At 47.4% G+C, this 24300-nt stretch overlaps 2 protein-coding genes across 6 annotated transcripts in view; one reads left to right on the top strand and one right to left on the bottom strand.

Annotated features, from left to right (window-relative positions):
• The window catches only part of LOC135385615 (uncharacterized), a 31266-nt gene extending 30523 nt beyond the window's left edge, over positions 1 to 743 (bottom strand). For all 3 annotated transcript variants that reach the window (XM_064615045.1, XM_064615047.1, XM_064615046.1), the window contains exon 1: positions 470 to 743. In XM_064615045.1, the coding sequence (XP_064471115.1) occupies positions 470 to 542 (73 nt within the window). In that variant the 5' untranslated portion in view covers positions 543 to 743. The remainder of the gene's footprint in view (positions 1 to 469) is intronic.
• Positions 744 to 3713: 2970 nt separating this feature from the next.
• Positions 3714 to 18760, top strand: LOC135385614 (disintegrin and metalloproteinase domain-containing protein 10-like). 3 transcript variants are annotated; one of them, XM_064615044.1, is made up of 13 exons: positions 3714 to 3871; positions 3944 to 4082; positions 4165 to 4286; positions 4369 to 4628; positions 5418 to 5762; positions 5897 to 6089; positions 10206 to 10399; positions 10506 to 10689; positions 10749 to 10905; positions 12875 to 12973; positions 13953 to 14143; positions 14367 to 14581; positions 18480 to 18760. In XM_064615044.1, the coding sequence occupies exons 1-13, from the start codon at positions 3820 to 3822 to the stop codon at positions 18744 to 18746; spliced, it is 2418 nt and encodes an 805-aa protein (XP_064471114.1). In that variant the 5' UTR covers positions 3714 to 3819; the 3' UTR covers positions 18747 to 18760. The 3 variants fall into 3 exon arrangements, with proteins under 3 accessions (XP_064471114.1, XP_064471113.1, XP_064471112.1); XM_064615043.1 differs by having other exon boundaries at positions 3714 to 3906; positions 3976 to 4082; XM_064615042.1 differs by having other exon boundaries at positions 3714 to 4082.
• Positions 18761 to 24300: the final 5540 nt, after the last annotated feature.

Below are 24300 nucleotides of genomic sequence, written 5' to 3'. Positions count from 1 at the left end.
CGCGACACGCACGGAACTACGTCTGGGAATGTAGAACGCACTAAACACATCCAACATCACAATAATTGTTTCTCGGCATCAGAATACAAAGTCCCTATGTGAATTATTGCCACGCAACGCTGGAGCTGTCATGGTTGAGGACCACTCTGTTCAAGACGTTTTCGGCGCATAATTGTTTTCGGCTTATGTCTTGGCGCAATGTGTTTTGATGGTCAGTGGTGAGGATGCGCTCGATGCAATGATTTTCTATACATGCATTTATGTTGCGTGCTTACAGCATCTGTATGGTATAGTATCGCTTACAAGCAATTTCAACGTATTCGCAAGTTGTTTTGAAGACTAGGCTATGTAGAAGTCATATTTGCGGGGACCCGCGCATCCTATCCTCACCTCTACACTTGACACAAGATAGTTTTCGATAGATTTCGAACAAAAAATAAAATGACCAAAGTGGAAGTGTCGGGCTTACCTGCCATTGGCGTGGTTGCCTTTTTAGCTCTAGGTTTCCTTGTCTCCCGCCCCTTCGATTTAGACATGATCATGGCACAACTAGTCCCAGTGTTGTTGTTGTTGTTGTTGTTGCTCCAGTGCTGATTCCAATGTAACACGCGTTCTAAACGTCGTCTTCTTTTTCTTCGTCCCACGGAGAATGGCCTTTAGCCACGTCTCAACAATCAGGCAACGCCAACGGGTGCACGTGCACTTGCTTGACCTTTTCTTTGTATTCTATGCGTTGCTGTATTTCTCTCATAATGCTTGGCCCATGCACTGCCGCCCACATATAGTACCGCGAGGATGTACTCGGCATGTTTTGCGCAATGCCGTCAACCAGGGGCGCCGTCAAGGGGGGCAAGGGGGGGGGGGCAGTTGCCCCCTGGCCCATCTTCTCCTTCTCCCTCTTCCACCTCAGAGCAATGGCCGTTAGCCACTAACATGGTCGTTTGAACACAATCACGTTTTCTTTTTTTACGTGGTTAGCTTGGTGCGGTGCGTAACGAACCTTCTGTTCCTCGTTAATTAAATGACTGGCTTTTCATGTGAGCAGTTACGGGTGAGTGGCATGGCCTGCTGTACATTATGCTGACTGAGGATATTTATTTTAGCTATTATATAATCGCTGACGGAAAGGGCAGGAGGAGTGGCGACAGCAAACGTAGTATGAAACAAAAAATCAGGAGCGAGCCTTGGCACGGACAAGGGATTGCGTTGCCGAGAAACGGCAAAACGTAAAAATTCTGAAGCATAGGGTTAGTGAGCCAGAACTGAGCTAAAACAATATAGTTTCCCGCGCATTCGACACCCAGAGCTAGAGGAATATCCCGTACGTTGAGCACCAGCCCGAAGACCTCCGCTCCCTGCCTGCACTCGCGGCACCCATACCCCCCCCCCCCCCGGCCACCTCGACCGCCTGGCATTGGTTTGCCCCCCCCCCCCCCCCCCTGGAGAAAATCCTAGCGGCGCCCATGCCGTCAACCCAGTTTAACACTTTACACGGCTGACAAAACGACGAATGCACATTGCATGCAATGTAGTATGTTGCGTCTGTCGTTGAAAGGTACCCTGGAAGACTGCATAACGTAATGGTATCCTCTATGCCAGAGGTCCTCAAACTCGTTATTTTATTCCCCACATCCCTACCAGCAATGGGGTATTAGTATCGCGTCTGGCGATGAACCTCCCCACTCTCCAAAGTCAAAATAAAGTTGTTGTTTGTCCTCAAACTGGGTTCCCCGTTCTATGGCGTCACCGGTAACCTCTGGTGGCCATCACATCGTCCAAAAAGGAAGAACGATCGTTATACGAGGCGTATCGCAGCCAGTGGCTTACTCAGAATTTCGTCCTTGGGGAAGTGTTGGGCTCCGCAAGGGTGTCTTTACACGCTCTTGACGAAATATTGCGCTATGTCACAAAATTTTAGGCGGGTCTCCTGCAGATTTTTTTTCTCTTGGGGGTGGGGGTTAGGGGGGTGTAGGGGGAGTCCGGATAAATCACTGATCGCAACATAATGTGTCGTTATACATAATGTGAGCGGTTTTACCGTTTAACGATTTGACCGTTAAGACTGTGAAGACTCAAGAATGCATTAATTATGGACTCCCACTTCGTGAAAAGAACTCAGGAATGAATGTGCTGTTTGCAGTGAGGTTTTGGTGAATAGCTTTACGAACGTGCTCAGAAGCGTCGGTTTTGTTCATTGTTTCAGGACGTGGTTTTCGGCGCATCGCTCTGGCCATGTTGCAGGTTGGGTATAATGGCTCCTCGTTGTGCTAAAAAGTGTATAGTGTATATTTGACATCACACAGTTTGAGAACTTCCTGCCCTGTGCAATGTTGCATAGCATACAGAGGTACAGCCAAATCATCCTCCTTGTTGACAAGCACCTCATATTAAAACACATCCAGAAACCACCACACTGTTCTGGTGGTGATGGTGGTGGTGAAGTCGTTATTGACCGATAGTCATGAGTGCCGATAGGGAAGCATGCTGGTCGGGGGAATCGTGCCTCCTGGGACAACTTCGTGGGTCGCACACACACGCAGAAGAGTCGACAGCATCGCAAAAGAGAGGTATAGACCGCTAGAATAAACCCCCGAGGACTGACATCACAGCGAGGTATCAGCAAGCGCAGAAACTAACCAATTAGGTATTTCTCTTTCGGTTTTTCTTTTGTGTTAAATTTCGAGTTTACTATAGACTTGAACGATTTTACAACCTTGCATGAGTTAATGGAATTCACTCACATACTTATTTTACTTTCACGTTTACTTTACTTTAACGCTTACTCACTCAGTTTTCGAAAGGGACACACGAGATCGGTAAGTTTACAACTTTGCATGAATTCACGGAATTCACGCATACACTTACTTTGCTTTTACTTTACTTTACTTTCACGCTCACTCACTTTTTGGAAAGGGTCACGCGTGGGTCTGTAAGGTTACAAGTGACGGTTCGGGAAAGACCTCTCCAGCGTACTGACAGGGGGAGAGTGCTGCAGTAAAGGTTTAATACGCACATTGTTAATTGTTGGAATGCTACCACGGAACCCTGCGGTTAATTATTGGGGGCGCACTCGGTATGGGGTTATGATAGGGGCGCATTGATAGGCATTAATACACGACATTATAAAATGTGCTGTAAACGTGAAACAGCAGTATAGTGTCACAGCTCATGCCTAGCTTCCGGTTATGTAGTTGGATAAACGAAGTGGATAAAAGAAAGAGAGAAACCAAAGGCGTATATATAACCATAACATATTACTGTCCAGATCTTTAATGCCTCCACTGTACGCGCAAACAATTCTCCTCGCAGGATGAAGGGTGGCGTTACCTTGACACCAGCGCAAAAGGAATGAAATTGATCTAACCTGTCGTTGGTGATTTATGAGGGAAAGAAATCGCAATGTACGCTTTCCTTCTCCCTTTGCTCCTCAAGAAGTCCGGCAACGCGGAGAGACCTCGAACTGGTCTTCTCCAACGATCTCCGGCGATGATTGGACAGATCGTTTGAGGAAGCCAATTGGAGTCCGCTTCGCATTGTCGGCCTTCTTAAGAAGGAGAGGGAAAGTGTAAATTGCGTTTTTCTGTCAATCATAAATCACGAACGACGCAACGAATCAATCCGCCATTTCATAAAATGTTGACGGAGCATGCGCAACACGGTGGCGCATCCTATCGGGACTTTTGCGAAACGTTTTGGTTGTCATTCGTCGTCTACCATCACGTATGCACGCGGCCCGTGTGCTCTCGTGTGCTTCTGAAGAAGAAGAACAGCAGCAGTTCGATTAGCACCGGACGGCCCATCAGTTGTAATTCATTCGTTATGGTATCATTTGCGCTCCTGACTGTATGCTCAGCTTCAATTCTTCGTAGGAGTATGTCGCAAGCAAACTTCTTCGACATTTCTATGGTAATGTTTTGGACACTCCTGCAACCGCAACTAACAGTTTCAGGAGAAAGACTCAACAGCTTTGTGCAGCACTTCGAGCCGGTGTCCTACGACACCGCTGATGTTCACAAGCACCATTTGCGGAGGAAGCGCTCCCCCGCTGACGAAGTCAGCGTCAAGTTTCGCGGTCTTGACCGGTAAGCGTCGACGTCTACACCCGGCAGCCCATCACATTCCATAGTCTCGTGCAGCCACGCGAAACACTATGCTCTCTTGTAGATATTTTCATCTTCGCTTGAAACCAGATGCATCCATGTTTCACAAGGACCTTGTCGTTGAGACGACTGAACAGGGAATTGTGGAACCAGAACTAGATCACATTTACTCCGGATACGTTGATGGTACACATACTACGCTTCTATTCAAAGCAGTGTACTCAATAGGGAAAGGCAGCAGGTCAATTACAGTTTTCTCCTAACGTAGGAGACATTGGAAGCTTCGTGTATGGTGGTCTTCACGATGGCGAGTTTGAGGGAGGGATTATCACGAGCAACGGCAGCTTCTACCTGGAGTCCGCCAGGAAATACTTCAATTTTGAAACGCCATTCCACTCAGTCCTTTATGACTCGCGGGACGTTGTTTACCCACACCCCACAAAGACAAAGACAGGAAGCTGGTGCGGGCTGAATTCCAAGAGTCGAAGTTGGATGAAGCAGGTTTACAGCAATATCGTCCCGACTCCGGTAAGGACAGCAAACATCATTGCTATTTACACGTTTTTCGCGATGAGTTTGGTAATCACGACATCTGACTGGCATTGGTATTTGATTGCTGTCAGTACGAACTGTTTCAACGGGGTGAAGTCCACCTCTACTTAGAAATACAAAACCAGTTCAGAATCCTTAAGATGTCCCTGTGAACTTGCCACAAAGCGCCTATAACGAGAGAATGCAAAATTCTCTTTACTGCCAACATCGATTTTTGAACAACCGCAACACAACCGCTACACCACAAGGATGCCAATGGCGCGTGACAAGCAAGTCTTCCACACAGAGAAAAATAACCGTTCGAGGAAGAACTCGAGGAAGTTATTCGGCGTTATCCAAGACGGGAAAGGTTCTGAGGAAGGTTCTTGTACAACGAAAAACTCTCGAAGGACGGCTATTTTTCTGTGTGCAGGACAGCTTTCGTGAGCAACTAAACGCAAGCCCCTTATGCGACTATCGCAGTAGATGTAATCATTCTTTATTTTCTCACCTTCAGGGTGCTCACACCCGAACTGCATTGAAAAGAATCAAGAGCTTGGGGATAAGTATCGTGTAGAGCAGCGACAGATCTCAAATTATGGCGCAGTTATTCTCACATGCAGCATGACAAGCATAAATGTCGAACGCTGGCGTGGTATTTACTATACGCATGGTATTTACTAGTTGCGAACTTGTTAGTCCTAGAACCTTTGTGAGGCGAAGTTGATGTGATGATACAACGCGGCACATGATGATACAACGCGGTAATGAACTATGTCCTCCTAGCGCCCGCACAAAGATGAACGTCGGAACTCGTGGATTGGACGTAGGCTGCAAAATATGGGAAGCGAGAAAGAACGGAGACGTGAATATAAGCAAGTCAAGGAGAAGAGCTTCAATGACTCCACCTCAGGTCGGGCTGCATCAGCAGGTAGAAGAGTGTGCAACCTCGAATACAACATTGACCACCTGCTGTACGGCAAATACTCCGAAGGAAGCAAAGACGACAAGGCCACAAGGGCGCGCTTGTCGGCATCCATTAGTGCTCACATTCAAAAAGCCAATCAAATTTACCGAACCACAGATTTTCATGGTATTGAAGACATCAGCTTCATTGTCCAGAGAATTCACGTGAGTACTGAACGACATACTGTAAACTTTGCATCGAGGTCTTTGTCGTCAGCAATGCTGTACTACAGCTGCAGATATACACTGTCTTATTATATAACGTACTGTCCTTGATGAACAGGATTTCTTTTCTACAGATCAATGACTCTTCAAACTGCATTGGAGAAAAGGCAGCAACAAATCCGTTCTGCACCTCTCTGATGGAGGTGACTGATTTTCTGTATGCCCAGTCATTGAGGAACCACGATGAATTCTGCCTCTCGTACGCGTGGACGTATCGTGATTTTCCGGACGGAGTTCTTGGCCTTGCTTGGATCGCACTATCACCAGGTATGTCCTAGCCTCCATCTGTGGTCCAATCTTGGCATCCTTCGCTCGGTTAATTTTGCCCCTGACTAACCACCGCGGCACACGTCGCAGAATGTTTCATGTCGCCGGAAAACGACTATACGTACCTGTTCAATCTTAGGAGTAAATCGCCATGACCTCCAGTGTTAGTTGCGCTTTGTCGCAGAAGCCAAACGGAGAATGGGAGAATGGCGCTCACAAGTACATCTAGCACTTCTGCCGCGTAACTTGGTACTAGTTTGGCGCCCTATAGCCCGGGTAGCTTTTGCGCCTGGCGCTGTTCGTAGTATAAACTAGCCGAAGTTGGAAGCCCCAATGGAAAACTGGGATATATAAGCCTAAGCGTTATATGCAAAAGACCTAGATCTGAACAAAACTGGTCACTGACATAAGTACCCCGGCAAACGTACTAAGGATAGATGAGTGCCGGCACTGCACACTTGTTTTTCTTCGCTTTTTTCCAGAGCAGTCCTCGCAGTCCCATAGAGTAAGCCGCTTCCTAAATTGAACCGCCACGCTCCAAATTTTTCTTTTTTACATTGTGAACTCCGACTCGTACGAAACAATCACGAAAAGTTGCCTACTTAACAGAAAAAAAAAAGTGCGTTAGCGTAAGCCTTTGGTTGCTACGGTTTAGAGAGCCTTGTTTCAGAGAATTGCGTTTTAGAGAACAGGTCACTTTTTAGCGAGTTACGTTTTAGGGAAAAAGAGTCTCGTTTTAGCGAATACCGTTTTAGAGACTCCGGGGCACGTTTCAGGGAATGCCGTTTTAGAGAAAACAGATTTCGGTTTTGGTATGCTAGCTCCGAAGAACATAAAAGATGAAAAGAGAAGGGAACCACAGCAGAGATGAATATAGTTCTTGCTACTTGTTCGAGCGAAGACGAATTATTTTGCAACCGTCACTCCAGCAAGCATACATTTCTTACATAGTTTTATTACACATAAGACATCGTAAAAACTAACTCCCTGTGCTCCCTAAGCGTATCAAGACGGGGTAGTTTGTACAGGTTGAGCTTATGTTGTGTGCTTGTGTTTGCCTTGCTTGCTCTCCCCATCATGGTCTCCTCCCCGTGAGAATACAGGGTGTGTTATTTATTTTTGGAAACGCATCACATCACAGCGCGTTCAGTTAAGAAAGAAAGAAAATAATAATAATAATAATAAATAATAATAATAATCAAATAACAACACACGCTGTATATTGCTCACAGTGTAGAAAAACTAGCAAATAATATTTCATAAATTTAATTAACTTAAAAATTATTATTACTTAAAAATTAGTCAGGATGCAGCCATACATAAACCTCACCAACTAGCCAGACCTAAACACCATACATAAACACCGGCTTCTAAACTGAGCATACAAGAAAAGGGAAAAAAATGCGTTGATGATTAGTGGGAAGCGAAAATTAAACCAAAATCGTGGTGGATTTCGCTAAAGCGTTATTCTCTAAAACGGTTTTCGCTGAAACGTAACCTACCGCCATCTTCTCTAAAACGCTATTATCTAAAACGAGGCTCTCTAAAACGGGATCTCTAAAACGAGGTTCGCTAAAACGAGGCTCTCTAAAATGAATGGCTCCCCGGCAGCCCGTCGCCGTCGCTCGCATTCTGTTTTCGCTTAGTTGGGTCGACTTTCGTAAAACACCTGAATACCTAGGGACAACTCTTCTTTCCTTCCCCCACACTCTCTTCTCTGACTTCGCCTCTACAGTGGTGCCGCCTGGATGGCTGCACCGAAGCAGATCGTTTACTCCAGAACATCGCAATTTGTTTTGTTTTCGCGTTCTGGATAGGTTTCCCTTGAATGTACTCGTGAAATTTAGTCCAGCGAACTGTGTCGAGAGAAAAATAATTTAACAAACGCATTAAATAAAGCGCCTACGTGTTTGTGGCAATGAGTAGATACATTGGATTGAGGCATAGCACGTACTGTAGATTATGACCGCTGGACGTATTATTATGTATCAGTGTTTGAAAAATCCTCATTGAAAAATCTGGTTGGGAGGACGTCCTTATACTCGTTTGCTTTTTCTATTTTGCCTCTCAGTAGTATGTCCTTTCAGGAAGTATATATTGTGAAAAAAAAAAACACAAAAAGAACTGCTCTTTCCCATAAGAGAGAGAGACACATCGATGGCGAAGAATAAATGTAGGAGTAGCTGTCGCAGTACATTGCTTAAGTAAATAATTAGATTGTCCTTTAGATTGTCCTTGTCGCTCAATTCAAACAGCGCCCTTGCTTGGTTGAAACGAGTTGGTTCAACTTGATTGAATAAAGCGAGGTATTTGGGGACAAGAATGTAACTCAAATAGGCATCACATGTCAACAGGAATAGACGATAGATGCGCGTGCTCTACGGCCACCTGCGAGCATGCGCCAGCCGTGCTGATCTTGAAATGAGTGCGACCGGGGACATTTTTTTTTTGCTACCGCCCTTTGTTTTTTTATGCTATGCGATGGTATTGGCACAATGTGTACGATAGCGATGTTCCTTGGTTCGTAGAATCGAGTGCATTACTCCGGAAATTACGTGCTCGACGAAGGTGCCTCAAAACACGAGTGTGTTCAATAGACCTCTCCCTGTTTGTAAACAAATGACGTCAGTGTTCGACAGCGCCACCAATTTGGTAGAGTTGAACTACCCTCGAAGAAGGAGGGAACAAGGTCGCGCCCGTAAGCAACGGTCTTGAGGGGATTTCGATGGTCCCTGAAAGGGACGCGGCTTTCGGTTCTACTTTTCTTTCAATAGTAGGCTGCGAAGATGTGCCGATTCGTGGAACCCAGCCCTCCCCTTCTGACTCGTTTCGGTCTGTCTACCAACGTCATGATGACGTTTCTCGGGTGGAGGTCAATTGCAATCAAATCAACATTTTGATTTCTTTTTTTTTTATGCTACTTCTGGTTATTGCTCATTCGCTCTTCAATGTTCTCTCCTTGTTCGAATTTTCGTGCTGCGGAAGCGGATCATTTCAGCTCATATCCTCTGTCAGTGGCGTAAGCAGCAATTGTGTTGTCGGCCCAGGACGTATACCAACCCCCCTCTCCCCCGAAAATAGGTGGTGACACGGGTTCGAATCCTGTCACCGGCTGTGCTGTCCCTGTGTCTTACGAAGACTTTCCAGACGGATGTCGGTTCCTCCCGAAGTCTGCCCAGGAAGCATACTAACCCCCCTGTCCCCCACTCCTTCCTGCTGCCCTCTCTCCGTCTGTCCACGTCTGTACGCCGCTCATAGCCACAGTTGCTTCGCAGCGCTAACACGGAATAAAAAAAAACAATTGAAGAAACAAACTCAATCACGCGTTCCCCGCGAGGCTTATCAACGCGCCTGCGCCCAGTGACACCATTCTTATTGCTCCTGAACTTAATCTCCACGGTGACAGTTGGTACATATAGTCGCACAGTTTGGCAAAAGTTGCATCGGTCCACTTTATGCGGTGGTCCAACTTAGTTTCTTCCTTTAGTGTTTCATCATCAGCGCGAGCAGACAACTGTAAAATTTCATGACCTTATATAGTGATCGACGCGGAAAGAGACACTCTACAGTGAAGGTGTCCCTGTGTATGAGTCGATAAGTGCAAGTAGGACACGATGGAAATTGATGTTCTGAGGCTGGACAACACACAAAGCCTCAAGCGCCCAAGAACAATGAAGGAAGGAAGACACTGAGAAGGTTAGCCAGCTGCAGGGCTGGAACCCACATCTTCTGGTTTGCCGGTCAGTCACTTTCCAAGGGTGTGTCATTTGAGGGAAAAACCACATCCACTCACTCACTCATTCCCCTTTCACTTTTGCGTGTGCGTGTTTTCTCACTCACACATACATACATACGACGGGACGACGAGTGAGAAAACACGAGTGAGTGGAAAGAGTGAGTGAGTGGATGTGGTTTGTCCCTCAAATGAGGCACACTTGGACGTCGTTGGGGGAGGTGGGTTAGCTTAGCTCAATTGGTAGAGCCCTGAACAGTCAATCCAGCTCGCAGCTGGAGTTCTGCAGCTGGCTAACCGCTTCAGTGACTTTCTTCTTCCCTTTAACTGCAAGTAGATTCGAGTCGCCAGGTTGAAAGTAACAATTACGATTACATTTCAAGCGAACGACCCCCTTGATGCAACCGGTGGAATATGCCAAAAATACAAGGAGTCGGTAAAACAAGGCACAAGAAAAGTATACAAGCTCAGCCTCAACACCGGGATAGTCAGCTTCATTAATTTCAACGATTTCGTGCCCCAGCAAATTTCCGAACTTACGCAAGCCCACGAGATCGGACACAACTTCGGTTCCCCTGTAAGTTACAGGACTCATGTTTCAGACTGGAAGAGACTAGCCAGTATTTCATACCCACAGTCTCTGCCTTGACCATCCAAATAATCTTGCTTTCCTCACATTTCAGCACGATGAGGGCGAGGTATGTGCCCCTGGCCAGGCAGGAGGCGGGAACTACATAATGTATCCTTGCGCCACGAAAGGCGATCTTAAAAACAACGACAAGTTCTCACCGTGCAGTATCAACTTTATGTCCGGCGTGCTTGGACCCATTTTATCGGGGGAGAGCTACCGCGAAAACTGCTTCCAAGGTATTTCGGATGTTACGTTTAGCATGAGGGTCTGCAGAAGCGTTCCAAATCCCTTTCAGAATACAGTGGCCCTCTTTGCGGTAACGACATAACCGAAGGTGCAGAGCAGTGCGATTGCGGTATGGATGCAAGTGAGTGTACCGACGTGTGCTGCTACGCTCGACACAACGACGCGAAGAAGCAAGGTTGCACGCTGAAGCCGAACAAGATATGCAGGTACGGTCTATAGGAGGAAGAATTTATTAAATCTGCCATGTCTTTCTTTGTCTTTTCATGTTCTTTTTTTGCCGTAAATTGCACGCGTGTACAAAGGGTCCGCTTGCGTACCTATAGATACGTAACGTTTCTGCAGGATTGACACAGTTCCCACACGCGATGTATATTACAGTGTATAAGCAGGCGTATAGACAGTGTGACCAGCCTACTGAGGATTGTGTGCGCTATACAGGTTCAAAGCCCTGTATGATCAAACTTGTGTGTGAAGCAAATAGTGTTGCGAAAAACATCTTGTATCGTCATATGTGATCAGACACTGTACATCCGTATCTCGGTATATACGTTGTCAAACATGTTTTGAGCGTTTGTATATAATCGGCGTTAACACAGCTGATGCATGAGGGGTATACAGGGTGTCCCTGCTAAATGCTAACATTTTTTAGTATATATATATATATATATATATATATTTAACTTTTTTCGAGATGAAGTCAGTTGCAATATAGCATATGCTGAAGGGCACTCCTTAAGGGGGTACCAGCAAACTACTATAAAAAGCATTACTATTATAAAGGCTACTAAGTTGTCCCAATGAGAACATCTGGTCCCTTCATGAAAGAGCACCTTTTCTTTTTTTGTTCACTGCGCTTCTTTGGAGACGCATCTTTCCTTCACCCCCAATGTGAGAGGGCGAAAGAGCACACTGTCCCATAACGGTACGTAAGGACAATTCCAAAGATATCGTTTCGCGAAAGGAGATCATACTGCTAAAACGGGAATATTGGTCTACCTCATCATTGCATATTTTTAAATTCGTAATCATGATAACTGATATTCCCGGGTCACTTTTACACACCACGTGCAGATCAATTAAGCAAACAGGTCACCTTGCAGGGTGCCTCGGTGGATCGGTTGGTAGGGTGTCGGCCTATTTATCACAGGATTGTGGGTTCGATGGTAGTAGCTCATAAGCACCAAATGCTCATAACCTGCAAACGCTCATAACCTCCAAACGCTCAAAACCTCCAAACGCTCATATGCACCGAAAAAAAGTTGGTGGTTTTGAGCGTTTGGTGGAAATGAGCAGGAGGGGAGAAGCTGCTCATAAGCACCAAACGTCCAGAATATCCGAATGCTCATATGCACCGAACGACACTCCTCCCCCTCCTCCTCGCGGGAGACCACAAAGGCCGGGTCTTCCTCTCCCGCATTTGGAACAAGGTCATAGGGTGAGAAAGGTGGAATGAATGGCGACTACCAAGGCCGGATGTTTGAATGCACGTTACAGAACACCCAGGTGGACAAAATTAATCCACAGGCCGAACACTCTGGCGTCGCTCATGATCATAGTTGTCTTACAGCAGTAAAAATGAATATTAGCGATCCAGTGTTCCAGCTTAAATCCCATCTAGTAATCCAATCCAATCCAATCCAGCAATCCAATGTTCCAGCATAAAGAAAGGAACCGGTGTCGGGAGCGAGTAGGCGTCAGCTATTTGTACTGTGGAGGCATTCCGGGCCTGCAGCAAGGGTCAGCCGAAAGATTTGTCTAATCGATAGCACCAGCCCTCAGTGCTCCTACGTCACAATTTTTGTCTCAATTGCACTCATAGTTTATTTAGAAAACTAATATCGTAAATTACGGGCAACACGATGTCGAAGCTGTCACCAACTGCGCACTGCTTTTCAAGTCTGGCGGCAAAACTACATGACATGCGGATAACATTGAGTCTAGAACGAAAGAAGTTGCTACGTAGCCATTAGGAGCCGCAAGTCAGTCGTGAACATATATCACTGTTGCTCGACGAATTAGGGATTATTTGCACAAGACGTCGCACTTGGCTATACAAGCAACAACGTAAACTGAGTGTGCGCAGCTTAGAGTACACCTTTAAAATGCACCATGCTGTCACCTAGTATTTGCGGTCACTACGCGGCGTGTGAATTAATGAGCTACGTGCATCTGCAGCCCAACAGCCGGAGCTTGTTGCAGTAAGGACTGCCGTTTTCAACCAAGAGGGACACATTGCGAAATGGAGGAGGACTGCACTCATATAGCCGTCTGCAGATATCCTTTGCGGGCACCTGATCCACTGTGTACTAGATTAGTGCAGTGTGGAGTAACAATAGTATCAATGTTAGCCCATCCGATAACCGTTGTGATTCATAGCACTGAAATTTTGCATCCTTGTGTAGCTTTTTATTATTAGAGGCCAACGCGAGGACTACGTTTCTATCCACATGTACCTATTACCATCAGTTTTAGTATTGGACAACACCGCGATCTGCCTAGTTCAAGAAAAGAGGCACATTTTCACAAAGTATAAAGCCACATAGTGCGTCGTCTACGTATTGGGACCTCATTGTGCGAATAGCTTGTATTTACATTCAACATGAGGCATATCACTCTATCTTGTTGATGCTTGCCTGAGGACAGACTGAGCACACGCCGAGAACATGCCACGTTGACGTAAAAACCATGGCGTAAAAAAATAAAAAATAAAAGAAGCAAGAAAAAGAAAAGCGAAAATGAAATCATCCGCACTGACCAGTTCCGCGTCTGCAATTCTGATTGTTAATCCAACCACTTAACCGCAACACTGCCAGCTCGCTTGACTGCTTCGGATGACTTGGAGAGGAAAGAATAGTGAAATGGTCGTTTGTTTTGTCGTGATGTAGCAGTGACAATAGACGCGAGGAAGGCGTTAGTGTTCCTCGACAAGCGTGCAGCACATTGGAATGAAAGCTGCACCTAGGCAGAGCTGATGAAAAGCGCCTTCGAGTATTCTTTCTAGTTAGTTACTTAGTTAGTTTAATATCTTTATTTATTTGTCTTTTTGTTTTATTTATTTCTTTTTTTTAGGGAATAGCAATCCGGCGTGCTGCATGGCTGACCTTTCCCCTTTTATTTTTTTTCTGTCAATAAATCCCCCCCCCCCTTCGATTATCATTTAGAAGATATATTGTGAACGCGAACTTAGGGTACTAGCGAATGACTGCTGCACAGACTCACTCTTCCAGCCGTTATCTTTGACTCTCTCCAGTACTGGACGCAGTTCGCTGTGCCCGAAACCCGCAAAGAAGGCGGATGGCACATTATGCAATAGCAATACGCAAATTTGCAAGGACGGACGTTGCAGGGGCTCTGTGTGCGAAAAGTACGGGCTCGTAGGCTGCACTCTTCCCAGTGCGCAGTATGACATCAATCAACAATGCCTTGTCGCATGCAAAGAGAACGGTGAGTACAAGAGTGCTTCGCGGTAGGTTGCCTCGGATTCTGAGATGTTACGTGACGGTGCACTTTTGACGGCTTTGCTTGGTGGTGGGAGCTAATAGTGTCATACGGGAGCACAAAGTCGCCCAGAATACCATGTGAAGGCCAATTCCGGACAAAGGTTGTGAGTTCGAGTCTGTTGGCAATTCAAGTAACTGTTACTAACGAAATTAGTTTTTGCTTTCAGGCACTGAAAACTCGTATTGCTACCCTGCTTGTCACTTCCCAACGATGAAGAAACTATGTGGTCTCCAAATGAGGCCAGGTGCGCCTTGCCTAGAGCTGAAAGGCTTCTGTGATGTGTTTTCTAAGTGTCGCCGTATCAACGCTGAAGGACCTCTAGTGACGTTACAAAAGATTCTGATCGGAGCAACCATTGGCAAACTTGAAGCCTTCATACAGGTATGCATCTCGTAACATCGTCGTAAAATCCTTCAGGGGCCCACGACTGAACAGGACGGGGTTCCACTTGAAAATAAATACGCGGTGCCTTCCGTGCCAAGAGGTGCCTGTATAAAGCAAGTCATGATAAAGGAGTCATCTGTAGGCGTTTCAGGGTTTGAGAGGGAAGGACACAGGGCGAAGTCCATGTCCCAAGTGACACTGCGTTCGTAAGCGATAAGCAGATATTCTGTCCGAGATCATTCTCAGGCAAGCCAAGCTGTACACTACACAAATATTCAGTGGTCGAACCCCGTTGTTTTCCAGTCGGTCTATAGCCTACAAAATAGCCTGCGCAATCGCGTATGTGAACGTTAAAAGCAGAGCGAGGTGACCCACTATTTCCCTTTTTTTCTTCTACAGCATGTTCTGCAACGGATAAAGAGTAAAGTGTAACGTAAAGAACGACGAGTGCATACAGGTGACCTACAGAGTGCCCACGGGACCCTCTATTCTGCACACGTTTAAAAAGCCGTCCACTCGTAAAAACAGCCTATCGGAGAACGAAAGAACGTCGTGACGTAACGTGGACCCCGGACGCGTGACTCGTGACGTAGAGCGACACAGCTCAAGCAGGTATACGCGGCGCGTAAGCTGATAAAGAAAAGAAGCACGAGGGCTTCCTTACATCCCGCGAGAATCGCCACTTTCTCCGACTGTTTTTGTAAATTCGCTGTTATAATACACAGCAGAGCGAAAATATTTTGCCACATTAGCCACGTAAAATGTCGATGAACGTAGCAGGAGCAGGCAAGCTAGCTGGTGTTGAATTGACGTTAACATTGCCTTGAGTTTGAGGGGAAAACACAGGACGAACACAGGACGAATGAACAGATAGACAGCATGCAAGGTTCGACAATGTCCTCAATTGCGCCGGTCGTCTACAGTGTTACAGCAGCATACAACTCTGCCGAAACAAAGGGTCACAACATCATCCAGTGGATCCCTGGGCACTGCGGTATCAGTGGAAATGAGAAGGCGGACCAGGCTGCTCGAATTGCTCACCATAAAAGAGCTACTCATAAAATCCACTTCACGCAATCCGATGCAAAGTACTTGCGGGCCTCCTTGCGTACTCGCCTCTCTAAAACCATGTGGACAGGCAACGTCATGAATCGCTCGTTCCTCGCGCGAATCGACCCCAACTGCACCTACTGCCTCCCATCGAAGATGCCAAGGCTGTCCGTCACTCATTGCCTGCGACTCAACGTCCCGTTCGCAGCAGCATTCCTTTATAAGATAGGTGTCGTTGGATCGCCGAACTGTTCAACTTGAGAGCTGTGGAGGACACCGAGCACGTGCTGGTCAACTGCCGACGCTTCGACTCTAGTCGGCGAACACTGAAGAACGCCCTCGCGAAACTTGACAACCGACCATTTAGTGTTGAGAAGGTACTGGGGAGCTGGCCAAGGCAGCACCAGCAACCTGCGCTGTGTGGACTGACGACCTACCTCAATGACTTACGTACTGATATAATCTTTTAATTCATTCAGTTCTTCCACACGTCAAGCGTATTCTATTCTATTCTAGATAGACTCACGAACCAGCAATGAAGCTTTAACACACAAAGTGCAAGGGGGACAGGGTAAAAAGAAAGTGCACACTTCGGCGTCTCAGGGTAGGTGAATATGAGGCGCGTAATACGAACCTCTTAACGGTCGGTGGCAGCATAACTGCACAAGGGAACGTGTGTGCTTGCAAAGAATGGAAAGGCATTCCAAAGCAGTACAAGTTGCAGAAAGGACGATAAAAAGTAAAAATATTAACAGTAATAGTAAAGTATATAAAAATACAAGTAAAACTCACGAATGAATAAGGTACGCAATAAAATGTATCCCCCCCAAAAATAGTTCTCCCATGGAATCCGGGACTAAGGAGAGTGACCAAGCCTTCAGGGAGGACAATGCTAGGTTGGCTCACATCCTTTTATAGTTGCTATTAGGGAGGATTCTAGTAGAGTGCGGGACAGTTTGTCATTGCAGGAGATTAAACAGTTGGTTCCGGGAAGGTCTGCCGAACAACCTGAACAGGCCACCAGATGTTTAAAAAGTTCAGAAGTATTAGATTTGTTTTTGACATTATTAGCGTGTTCCCGGTGCCTATCGTCTATCAACTGAGTCTATCTGTTCATCTCGTCCTGTGTTCGTCCCGTGTTTTGCCCCTCAAACTCAAGGCAATGTTAACATCAATCATGTTAAATGTAACCTCCCTACCCCTATATAGGCACCGTAGAGCGAGCTGCTTGCTTGTTGCTCTTGCATGAAAGCTTTCATGTTTGGTGCCATTTAAGAGCTTATATTGCATACAAATATCCCGTAACATAGCATGCACGTGATCGGTCACTCCAAAATTCTGCCCAAGACAGACCTCTCCCTGTTTGCAAACAAATGACGTCAGTGTTCGACAGCGCCACCAGTTTTGATAGTCTCGAAGCTAGAGACCAGCTCGAAGCAAGGGGCAACCAGGTCCGCCCGAAAGCCAGTCTTGAGGGGATTACGATGGTCCCTGAAAGGGACGCGGCCTTCGGTCCTACTTTGCTTTCAGTAGGAGCCAGCGAACAAGTGTCCATTCGTGAATCCAGCCCTCCCCTTCCGATTTGTTTCAGTTTCAGTCTGTGTACCAACGTCATAATAACGTTTCTCGGGTAGAGGTCTAGTGGTTGTCAAAACGCTGATGGAATCTGTCAGGGCGACGCCTAGGTGAAACAACCCTCATTTCAGCGTGCAACGTGCAACACTGCATGGCGCTCATGTATCCAGCGTTTGTGTGTGTAATCTTGGTTGCGGTTATGCGAATGGTGTCTGCCTCGGCACAGTGCTGCCCGCAATTTTCAATTATGATTTTCAATGAAACTATGCGCGTGATTGGGACGAAAGTGTGAGTCCTGATGCTTACGTTATTGAATCAATTGATTTTACGAGATTGTGCTTCGACTGCTTTTCGGTACTTCAGTTGTTCTCGTCGTGTAGGGCTGCGCTGGTAGAACGTCCACAAAGTTTTAATTGCGCATTCCGCTGGTCGTTTTCGTGCAGCGCAGTGTAATGTGCCGGTGTGCGAAGAGGGAACGGAAAGATCAATTACGTGCGACGCACACTGCATTGGTGCGGCCAATATGACGTGCACGCTCGACCTGCGGAATCCATCATAACTGGTGTTTCGCGTTTTCAGCATTTGCCCAAAATGCAAACTCCGAATTATACTCTTGCACGTCGTGCTACATGCCGAAAGTGCCGGTACCCGGCTGCACATTTCTTCATCGAGGACACCGCATTTTCGTTTCCAGGTGGAAGGCTGCGAATACGTGCCCTTCGGGCCGCTAGGCTCTAGTTCACTTGAAAACCTTCTCCGAGAACACTCTGAGCAGTGGGTCAATGGGGTTTCAGTACACGTGGTACTCTCCATCAAAGGAAACGAAATTATTCGCGTTCCCAATGTCTCCCTACTAAGCTGCTCTACTTCTATGGACCTCCTTCTCCCTGGTGATTATAAATGCCGAATTTTCGGCATCTATAGCGGGCTGAAGCGCTTTAAAATGGTGAAAATATCCAAATTTGACGAAACATCAATACCCGCCGAATCTATCCTGGAATAAATGCCGCAAACGCGGAACTCTAGTCATTAATAACTGGGTACCTCACTGCTGGCACTTGGCGCTTTTGTTGTGTACTGCTGAGTATAGGTACTACTGGCTCTGAAAAGTAAGCAACTACCGGAATATGCGCCCAGGCACCATTGGTGAAAAGAATAGTCGTGTCTTGAGTAATTCATAGCGCAAATACCTGAATGGCCTGTGCCGAAAGTGAATTTGCATTCAACCTGCGTGTTCCCTAGTTTGATTCGGCATTACTTACTCTTTCAGGCCCACACTGTAGCTTCCATCTTCATTCTCATAGCGATAATCGGGACAGTAAGCTTCTTGATTAGCTTATGTGCGGTGAACACGCCAAGCAGTAATCCGAAGAGGAAGCACCAAGCGTGGCTGAAGAAGTTCCGCCGCCAAATGAGGAAATCTTTAGGTCAGTCTTCGGAAGAGACAGCAACCAATATGGGTATGGGCGGCGACGGGGAGGTTACTTCTCCCGAGCTGCTAAAGGACGCTTCAGAAATGACGACACAACGGCAATAAAATGGATACACACATGCATATTGTCGTCCACTTGGAACACTGCGGGCGGGGAAAGGAGCGGACCAAGCTACGTCGGATTGCATGACAAATGTCGGACGATGTCCTTCCACACGAACAATGATCGTGACTGTTCTGTAGCGCAGGGAGGGGGGCACCATTCAGAATTTCAGGACTCTTCGATTTGGGTGCATTCGCTGCACCAGTTAGCAGTACATCACTCTCGTATTCATGTTACCAGTGCGCGCCTAGTTCTGGACGAGTTCACGGGCACCCGCACTTCCTCGATGGGAGCGCAGCTACGGGGAGCGGAGGAGAGTCCACGTCGGCGGCATCACAGATCGTCACGGTCGTTTGCAAAAGCTTAGTTGGTGAAGCTGAACCCCCTTCCCCATCCAGAGCTACCGCTCAAAACATGAAAAAATTTAAAGCCTCGGACGACCGGCACGATCTCGTTGCGTGACGTGGCAAGTACCCATGCCTTCCCTGTGAGCTCACGACGGGTCACACGGTGAGTCCTGCTAAAAAGATATGTGATGTCATCACGTACCCTCTTCTCTCTCCCTTGTTATCTTACACGCCCTTTCCAATAGTGGATGAGTTTCGAAAGGAAACATTACGGGGGCCCTAAAGGCGACGAGGTGTCCCTACATTCGCTTCGGAAGACCAGAGCCGGAAGACCTTCGAACCCACATCTTCTGGATTGACGCACCCTGGAAGTGGCTGAGAAGGCGTGTTAGCTTAGCTCAATTGGTAGAGCCCTGGACTGGCAATCCAGAAGATGTGAGTTCTACTCCTACAGCTGGCTAACCTTTTCAGTGACTTTCATCTTTCATCGTTAATTTCTTAGGCAAGTTGAGGCTTTGTATGTATTTGTCCCTTCTATGTTGTTCCAGCCTCAGAACATCAGTGTAAAGAAAGATGACATCATATCGCGTAAAATCATGGCACGGATCTCGTGACTTGAGATTCTTCCGCCATCTTCATATTCATTAAACGTTTTGCAGTACCCTTGAGCAGACGTCCTCTCTTCTTGTTACAATTTGGTGCCGAAACCCGGGAAGCGGGTCTTACCTGATCAGGAAGTACTGACTGGACTATAGGGCGGAGCAGAGCGTCATCGTCGGAATCGTTATGGAGGACTTGGAGAGGTTGAAGAAGCTACGCACTGCTTGTCGGGGAACTGTGACACGCACTACTTCGGACCTCACAGCTCTTTTGGCTACGACTCCTTTGCCCCACGATCAGCTCACATCAAAGCTGACATTCCTAGAATCTAAAGCAGCGACCTTGGCACAGCTGGATGGCCGAATACAGGGTATCATCGAGGAAAACCTTTTAGAAGACGAATGCACAGCCTGCGATCGATATCTTGAATCTATCACGACTATCACGATACAGGTCCGCAGGGCGTTGTCGACAACTGCAGGTCCAGTTTCAAACAACCACCGCGACGGTCATCAGGCTTCACCGCAACATGGGCACGGTGCTAGTGATGGAGTCAGTTTGCCCAAGCTTCATATCGACACTTTCAATGGTGAGCTTTCAAAATGGCAAGGGTTTTGGGACCAGTTCAGAGCAAGCATACACGACAACTCACGGCTTTCGCAAGTCAACAAGCTTAAATATCTCGTGTCGCTTGTGTCTGGATCTGCTGCTACGGCCATCGAAGGTTTGACCATCACTGATCAAAATTATGTCACTGCTGTTGACATCCTAAAGGCACGCTTCGGCAAGGACGAGCTTCTTATCAACGATCATCTGGACTCATTATTCGATCTTAAGCCCGTTACGGACTTTCAGGATGTCCGAGGGTTACGAGACTTACATGGGACTGTAACTGCTCGGGTTCGAAATCTGCAAGCTTTAGGCATTCCGACGAGTCAATATGACGTCGCTGTTCGTCGAGCAATTGTGCGCAAGATTCCTCATGAGCTTGAGCTCGAGTACTATCGTAATGCACGGAAGAGACGCGACCCTCGCTCCTGAAAGCTTGTCAGATCTTATGGATTTTTTGAACAAAGAAATCGAATGCCGTGAACGCCTTCGCAGAGACGCAGCATTAGACAACGTTGGATCGCGACCGAAAACAGGAGGAGGAAGTGGTGTCAAACGAAAATCATCGCTCTCGTTTTCCGCGTCATCTTTAGCGGCAACTGTTACGCAGCAGAGCTGTGTCCTGTGCAAGTCAAAAGATCATGCGCTTGAAAGTTGCACGGCCATACTCACTCCTGAGGAAAAAAGAATCATCCTTCGTCGTGAAGGCAGATGCTTTCTTTGTGGAAAGAGGTCCCACCTGTCCAAGGATTGCCGGGTCTGCTGGAGGCTTAGTTGTGGAAAGTGTAACAGACGACACCTTACGCAGTTATGTACAGGTCCTTCAGTGCCTGCTCAGAATCAAACTTCGGTTACAACGGTTGTTGAGGACGTAGTTACCTCATTTTCTTTATCAGAAGTTTCGAAGACTCCAAAGTGCTCAGAAGTCCTTCTGCAAACCGCTAAAGTTTGGCTTGTGGGACCACGTGGACGAAAACAGCTCATCAGGGTCTTGTTTGACGGGGGAAGTCAAAGAAGTTTCATTCGCGCCGACATATCAAAACGCATGGAATGTAAAGACGTACGGTCAGAAGATCTACGAATTCACACCCTTGGGAATGTCACATCCGCTCGAACACAACACCGTTGTGTACAACTTGTATTGCGAAGCCAGGACGCTTCTCACACACTTGTGATGGATGCAATCGAGTACGACCAGATTTGCACTGACAGCCTCCCGTCTTTACCCTTCGACATGTCGAAACAACTGAAAGATATGGGCCTTCAGCTAGCTGATGAACCGTTTTCGGCGCCTGTCGAGATTTCTCTCCTGATTGGTTCAGATTATTACTGGCAAGTCGTCACTGGACAAACTGTTCGACTTTCGAAACATCTTGTTGCCGCTGAAACCCTTTTCGGGTGGACCATCCAAGGAGTCTGTTCGTCCGATGGCATGAAGGACGACACGATATTCAAGTTATGAAGATTGGCGTGGAAACGGATGTCGAGGTTGATACCGAAAGGATATATTCGCAACTACAGGCATTTTGGGACCTCGAGCATCTAGGCATCACGGACCAGTGTTCAACGTCCAGTTCCTACACTGACCCCATTCTTCAAGAGTTTAGCACTTCAGCATGCCTACAGAACGGGCGATATATGGTCCATCTCCCCTGGAACCTGGAGAAGCGTCACATGCTGGGAGATAACAAGGTGCTCGCGTTCCGACGGTTGAGTTACACCACCAAGAAGCTGCTACCGGATCCCAGTCTAATGGAAGAGTACGACTCTACGATTCGTCAATATCTGCTAAATGGACATGCGGAGCGCGTACTTGAGACGGAGAACACCGGTGGAGGGCCTATATATTACATGCCTCATCATGCTGTCATACGAAGAGATCGGGAGACGACTAAAGTACGCATTGTATTCGACGCTTCGTCAAAGTCATCTGGTGCAATCTCTTTAAATGAAGCTCTTCACGCTGGACCCAACTTGAACCCGGATGTTCTAGACTTGCTCCTTCAGTTCAGGGCATATCAAATAGCTCTTACAGCTGACGTCGAAAAAGCATTTTTACAGATCGTACTCGATCCACAGGATCGCGATTCTTTGCGCTTTCTTTGGTACGCCACTGCGCCGAAGGCAGACGAGGCTTTGCCTCCTATTGAGACTTGGAGAATGATGCGGGTACCGTTCGGCGCAAAGTCCAGCCCGTTTTTGTTGGCCGCCACTATCCGACATCATTTGCAATCTGTGGTTTCACGATATCCTCGAACGGCTTCTCTTCTATCAAGTCACTTTTATGTGGATGACCTGGTTGTCGGCGTGGATTCCGTTGACGAAGGAAATACGCTCTACCGTGAATCGCGTGACATCCTTATTGAAGCTGGGATGAAGCTCGTCAAATGGACCAGCAACGACAGCACCCTGTGGAAGTTATTTCAAGCGGAAGGCACTGCTTCATCATCCACCACTTCCCTTAAAAAGGTGCTCGGACTCAATTGGGATATCGACTCTGATGAGATACAGCTCTCCATGAAATCATTATCCGATTTTCTGGAACGTCCGGTTGCCACTAAGCGTTACGTGCTTCAGGCTGTTTCTCGGATTTTTGATCCTCTGGGCTACGTGGCGCCGTTCGTCGTTACGTTGATATTCGGTCCCGAGGTACGGAACCGCGTTGCGGAGATTCAATCTTCTACGCAAACCCGCCAATGGAGACACTGCCCTGGTCCCGACAATCCTGCCGACCTTTTGACGAGGGGTGTGTCATGCCGACGCCTTCTGGACACTACGTGTTGGTGGAATGGCCCGAGTTGGCTGTGCAGTCCTGAATCCTGGCCGCCAGGTTGGCGCTCTACAGCCAATGCTCCAGGAGATGTCTACTCCGAGGCTAAGACCCCCGACGTTCTCGCAGTGATGACAGTGATCAACGAGCCCATCCTGCAAGTACGAAAGTACAGCTCGTTCTCCAGACTGCTCCGGGTTACGTCATGGGTGCTACGGTTTGTCCACAACAGCAGGAGCCCTTCTCTCAAGGACAGGGGCATGCCAAGTTCAGAAGAGATTAATGCGGCAGAGCACTATTGGGTTAGAAATGCTCAACGTGAGGCTTTTGGGTTGCAGCCTACCACCCACACTTCTCTTCGGAACGCCTCCTTGTTTCACGACGACGAAGGGATCCTCCGCATGCAAGGACGTCTCCAGTACGGTGTCTTTCCTGATGCAGTCAAGCATCCTATAGTCTTGCCCTCGAACCACCCTATCACAGCCATGATTATCAGGCAGACTCACTTACGGTTGTTGCACGCTGGCGTCCAAGGAACACTGACTGACCTACGAGAGGCCTACTGGGTCATTCGAGGACGGCAAGTGGTAAAGAGGGTGGTGCACGGCTGTCGCGTTTGCAGGCGAGCGAAAGCCCGCGCGTGTACTGAGATTGCTGGTCCCCTACCTCGGGACCGAATATCAGCTGCAGCGCCATCTGATGTGACAGGAACCGATTATGCTGGGCCACTCTTTTACAGACCAGCCTATGAAGAGAGCAATGTTTCAAGAAAATGTTACATCCTCATCTTCACTTGCGCCGTAACTAGGGCAGTTCATTTAGAGCTCACAGAATCTATGACTGCCGAAGACTTTTTGAAGGCCTTCAAGAGATTTGTATCGAGGAGAGGTGTGCCAGGAACAGTGTACTCTGATAATTTCCGCACCTTCAAGAGTGTGTCCCGTGAACTTTCCGTTGGCCAGCTGTCGCAGAATCCAGATGTGAACGGGTTCCTTACGGTACATCGGATCAACTGGAAGTTTATCGTTGAGCGCGCTGCCTGGTGGGGAGGCTTTTGGGAACGCCTAATAAAAAGCGCCAAGGTGTGTCTACGGAAGATACTGGGAAAAAGCACCCTAACGTACAGCGAGCTTGCCACTGTTGTCACGGAGGTGGAAGCCGTTCTGAACTCACGGCCCCTGACTTATGTTTCCGAGGATCCAGACGATCTCTCCGTGCTCACGCCTGGTC

The sequence above is a fragment of the Ornithodoros turicata genome, chromosome 2 (assembly GCF_037126465.1).
Source record: "Ornithodoros turicata isolate Travis chromosome 2, ASM3712646v1, whole genome shotgun sequence".
NCBI lineage: Eukaryota > Metazoa > Arthropoda > Arachnida > Ixodida > Argasidae > Ornithodoros > Ornithodoros turicata.
Note: the sequence above shows the minus strand (reverse complement) of the source record. Positions and strands in the feature narration are given on the sequence as shown.

Bases quoted from the DNA above. Each gene is read 5' to 3' on its own strand.
- LOC135385614 (XM_064615042.1), top strand. From the start codon at position 3,820: ATGGTATCATTTGCGCTCCTGACTGTATGCTCAGCTTCAATTCTTCGT. The intron at 10,400-10,505 runs GTAAGTTACAGG...CTCACATTTCAG, and splicing joins GACACAACTTCGGTTCCCCT to CACGATGAGGGCGAGGTATG. The intron at 10,690-10,748 runs GTATTTCGGATG...AATCCCTTTCAG, and splicing joins CCGCGAAAACTGCTTCCAAG to AATACAGTGGCCCTCTTTGC.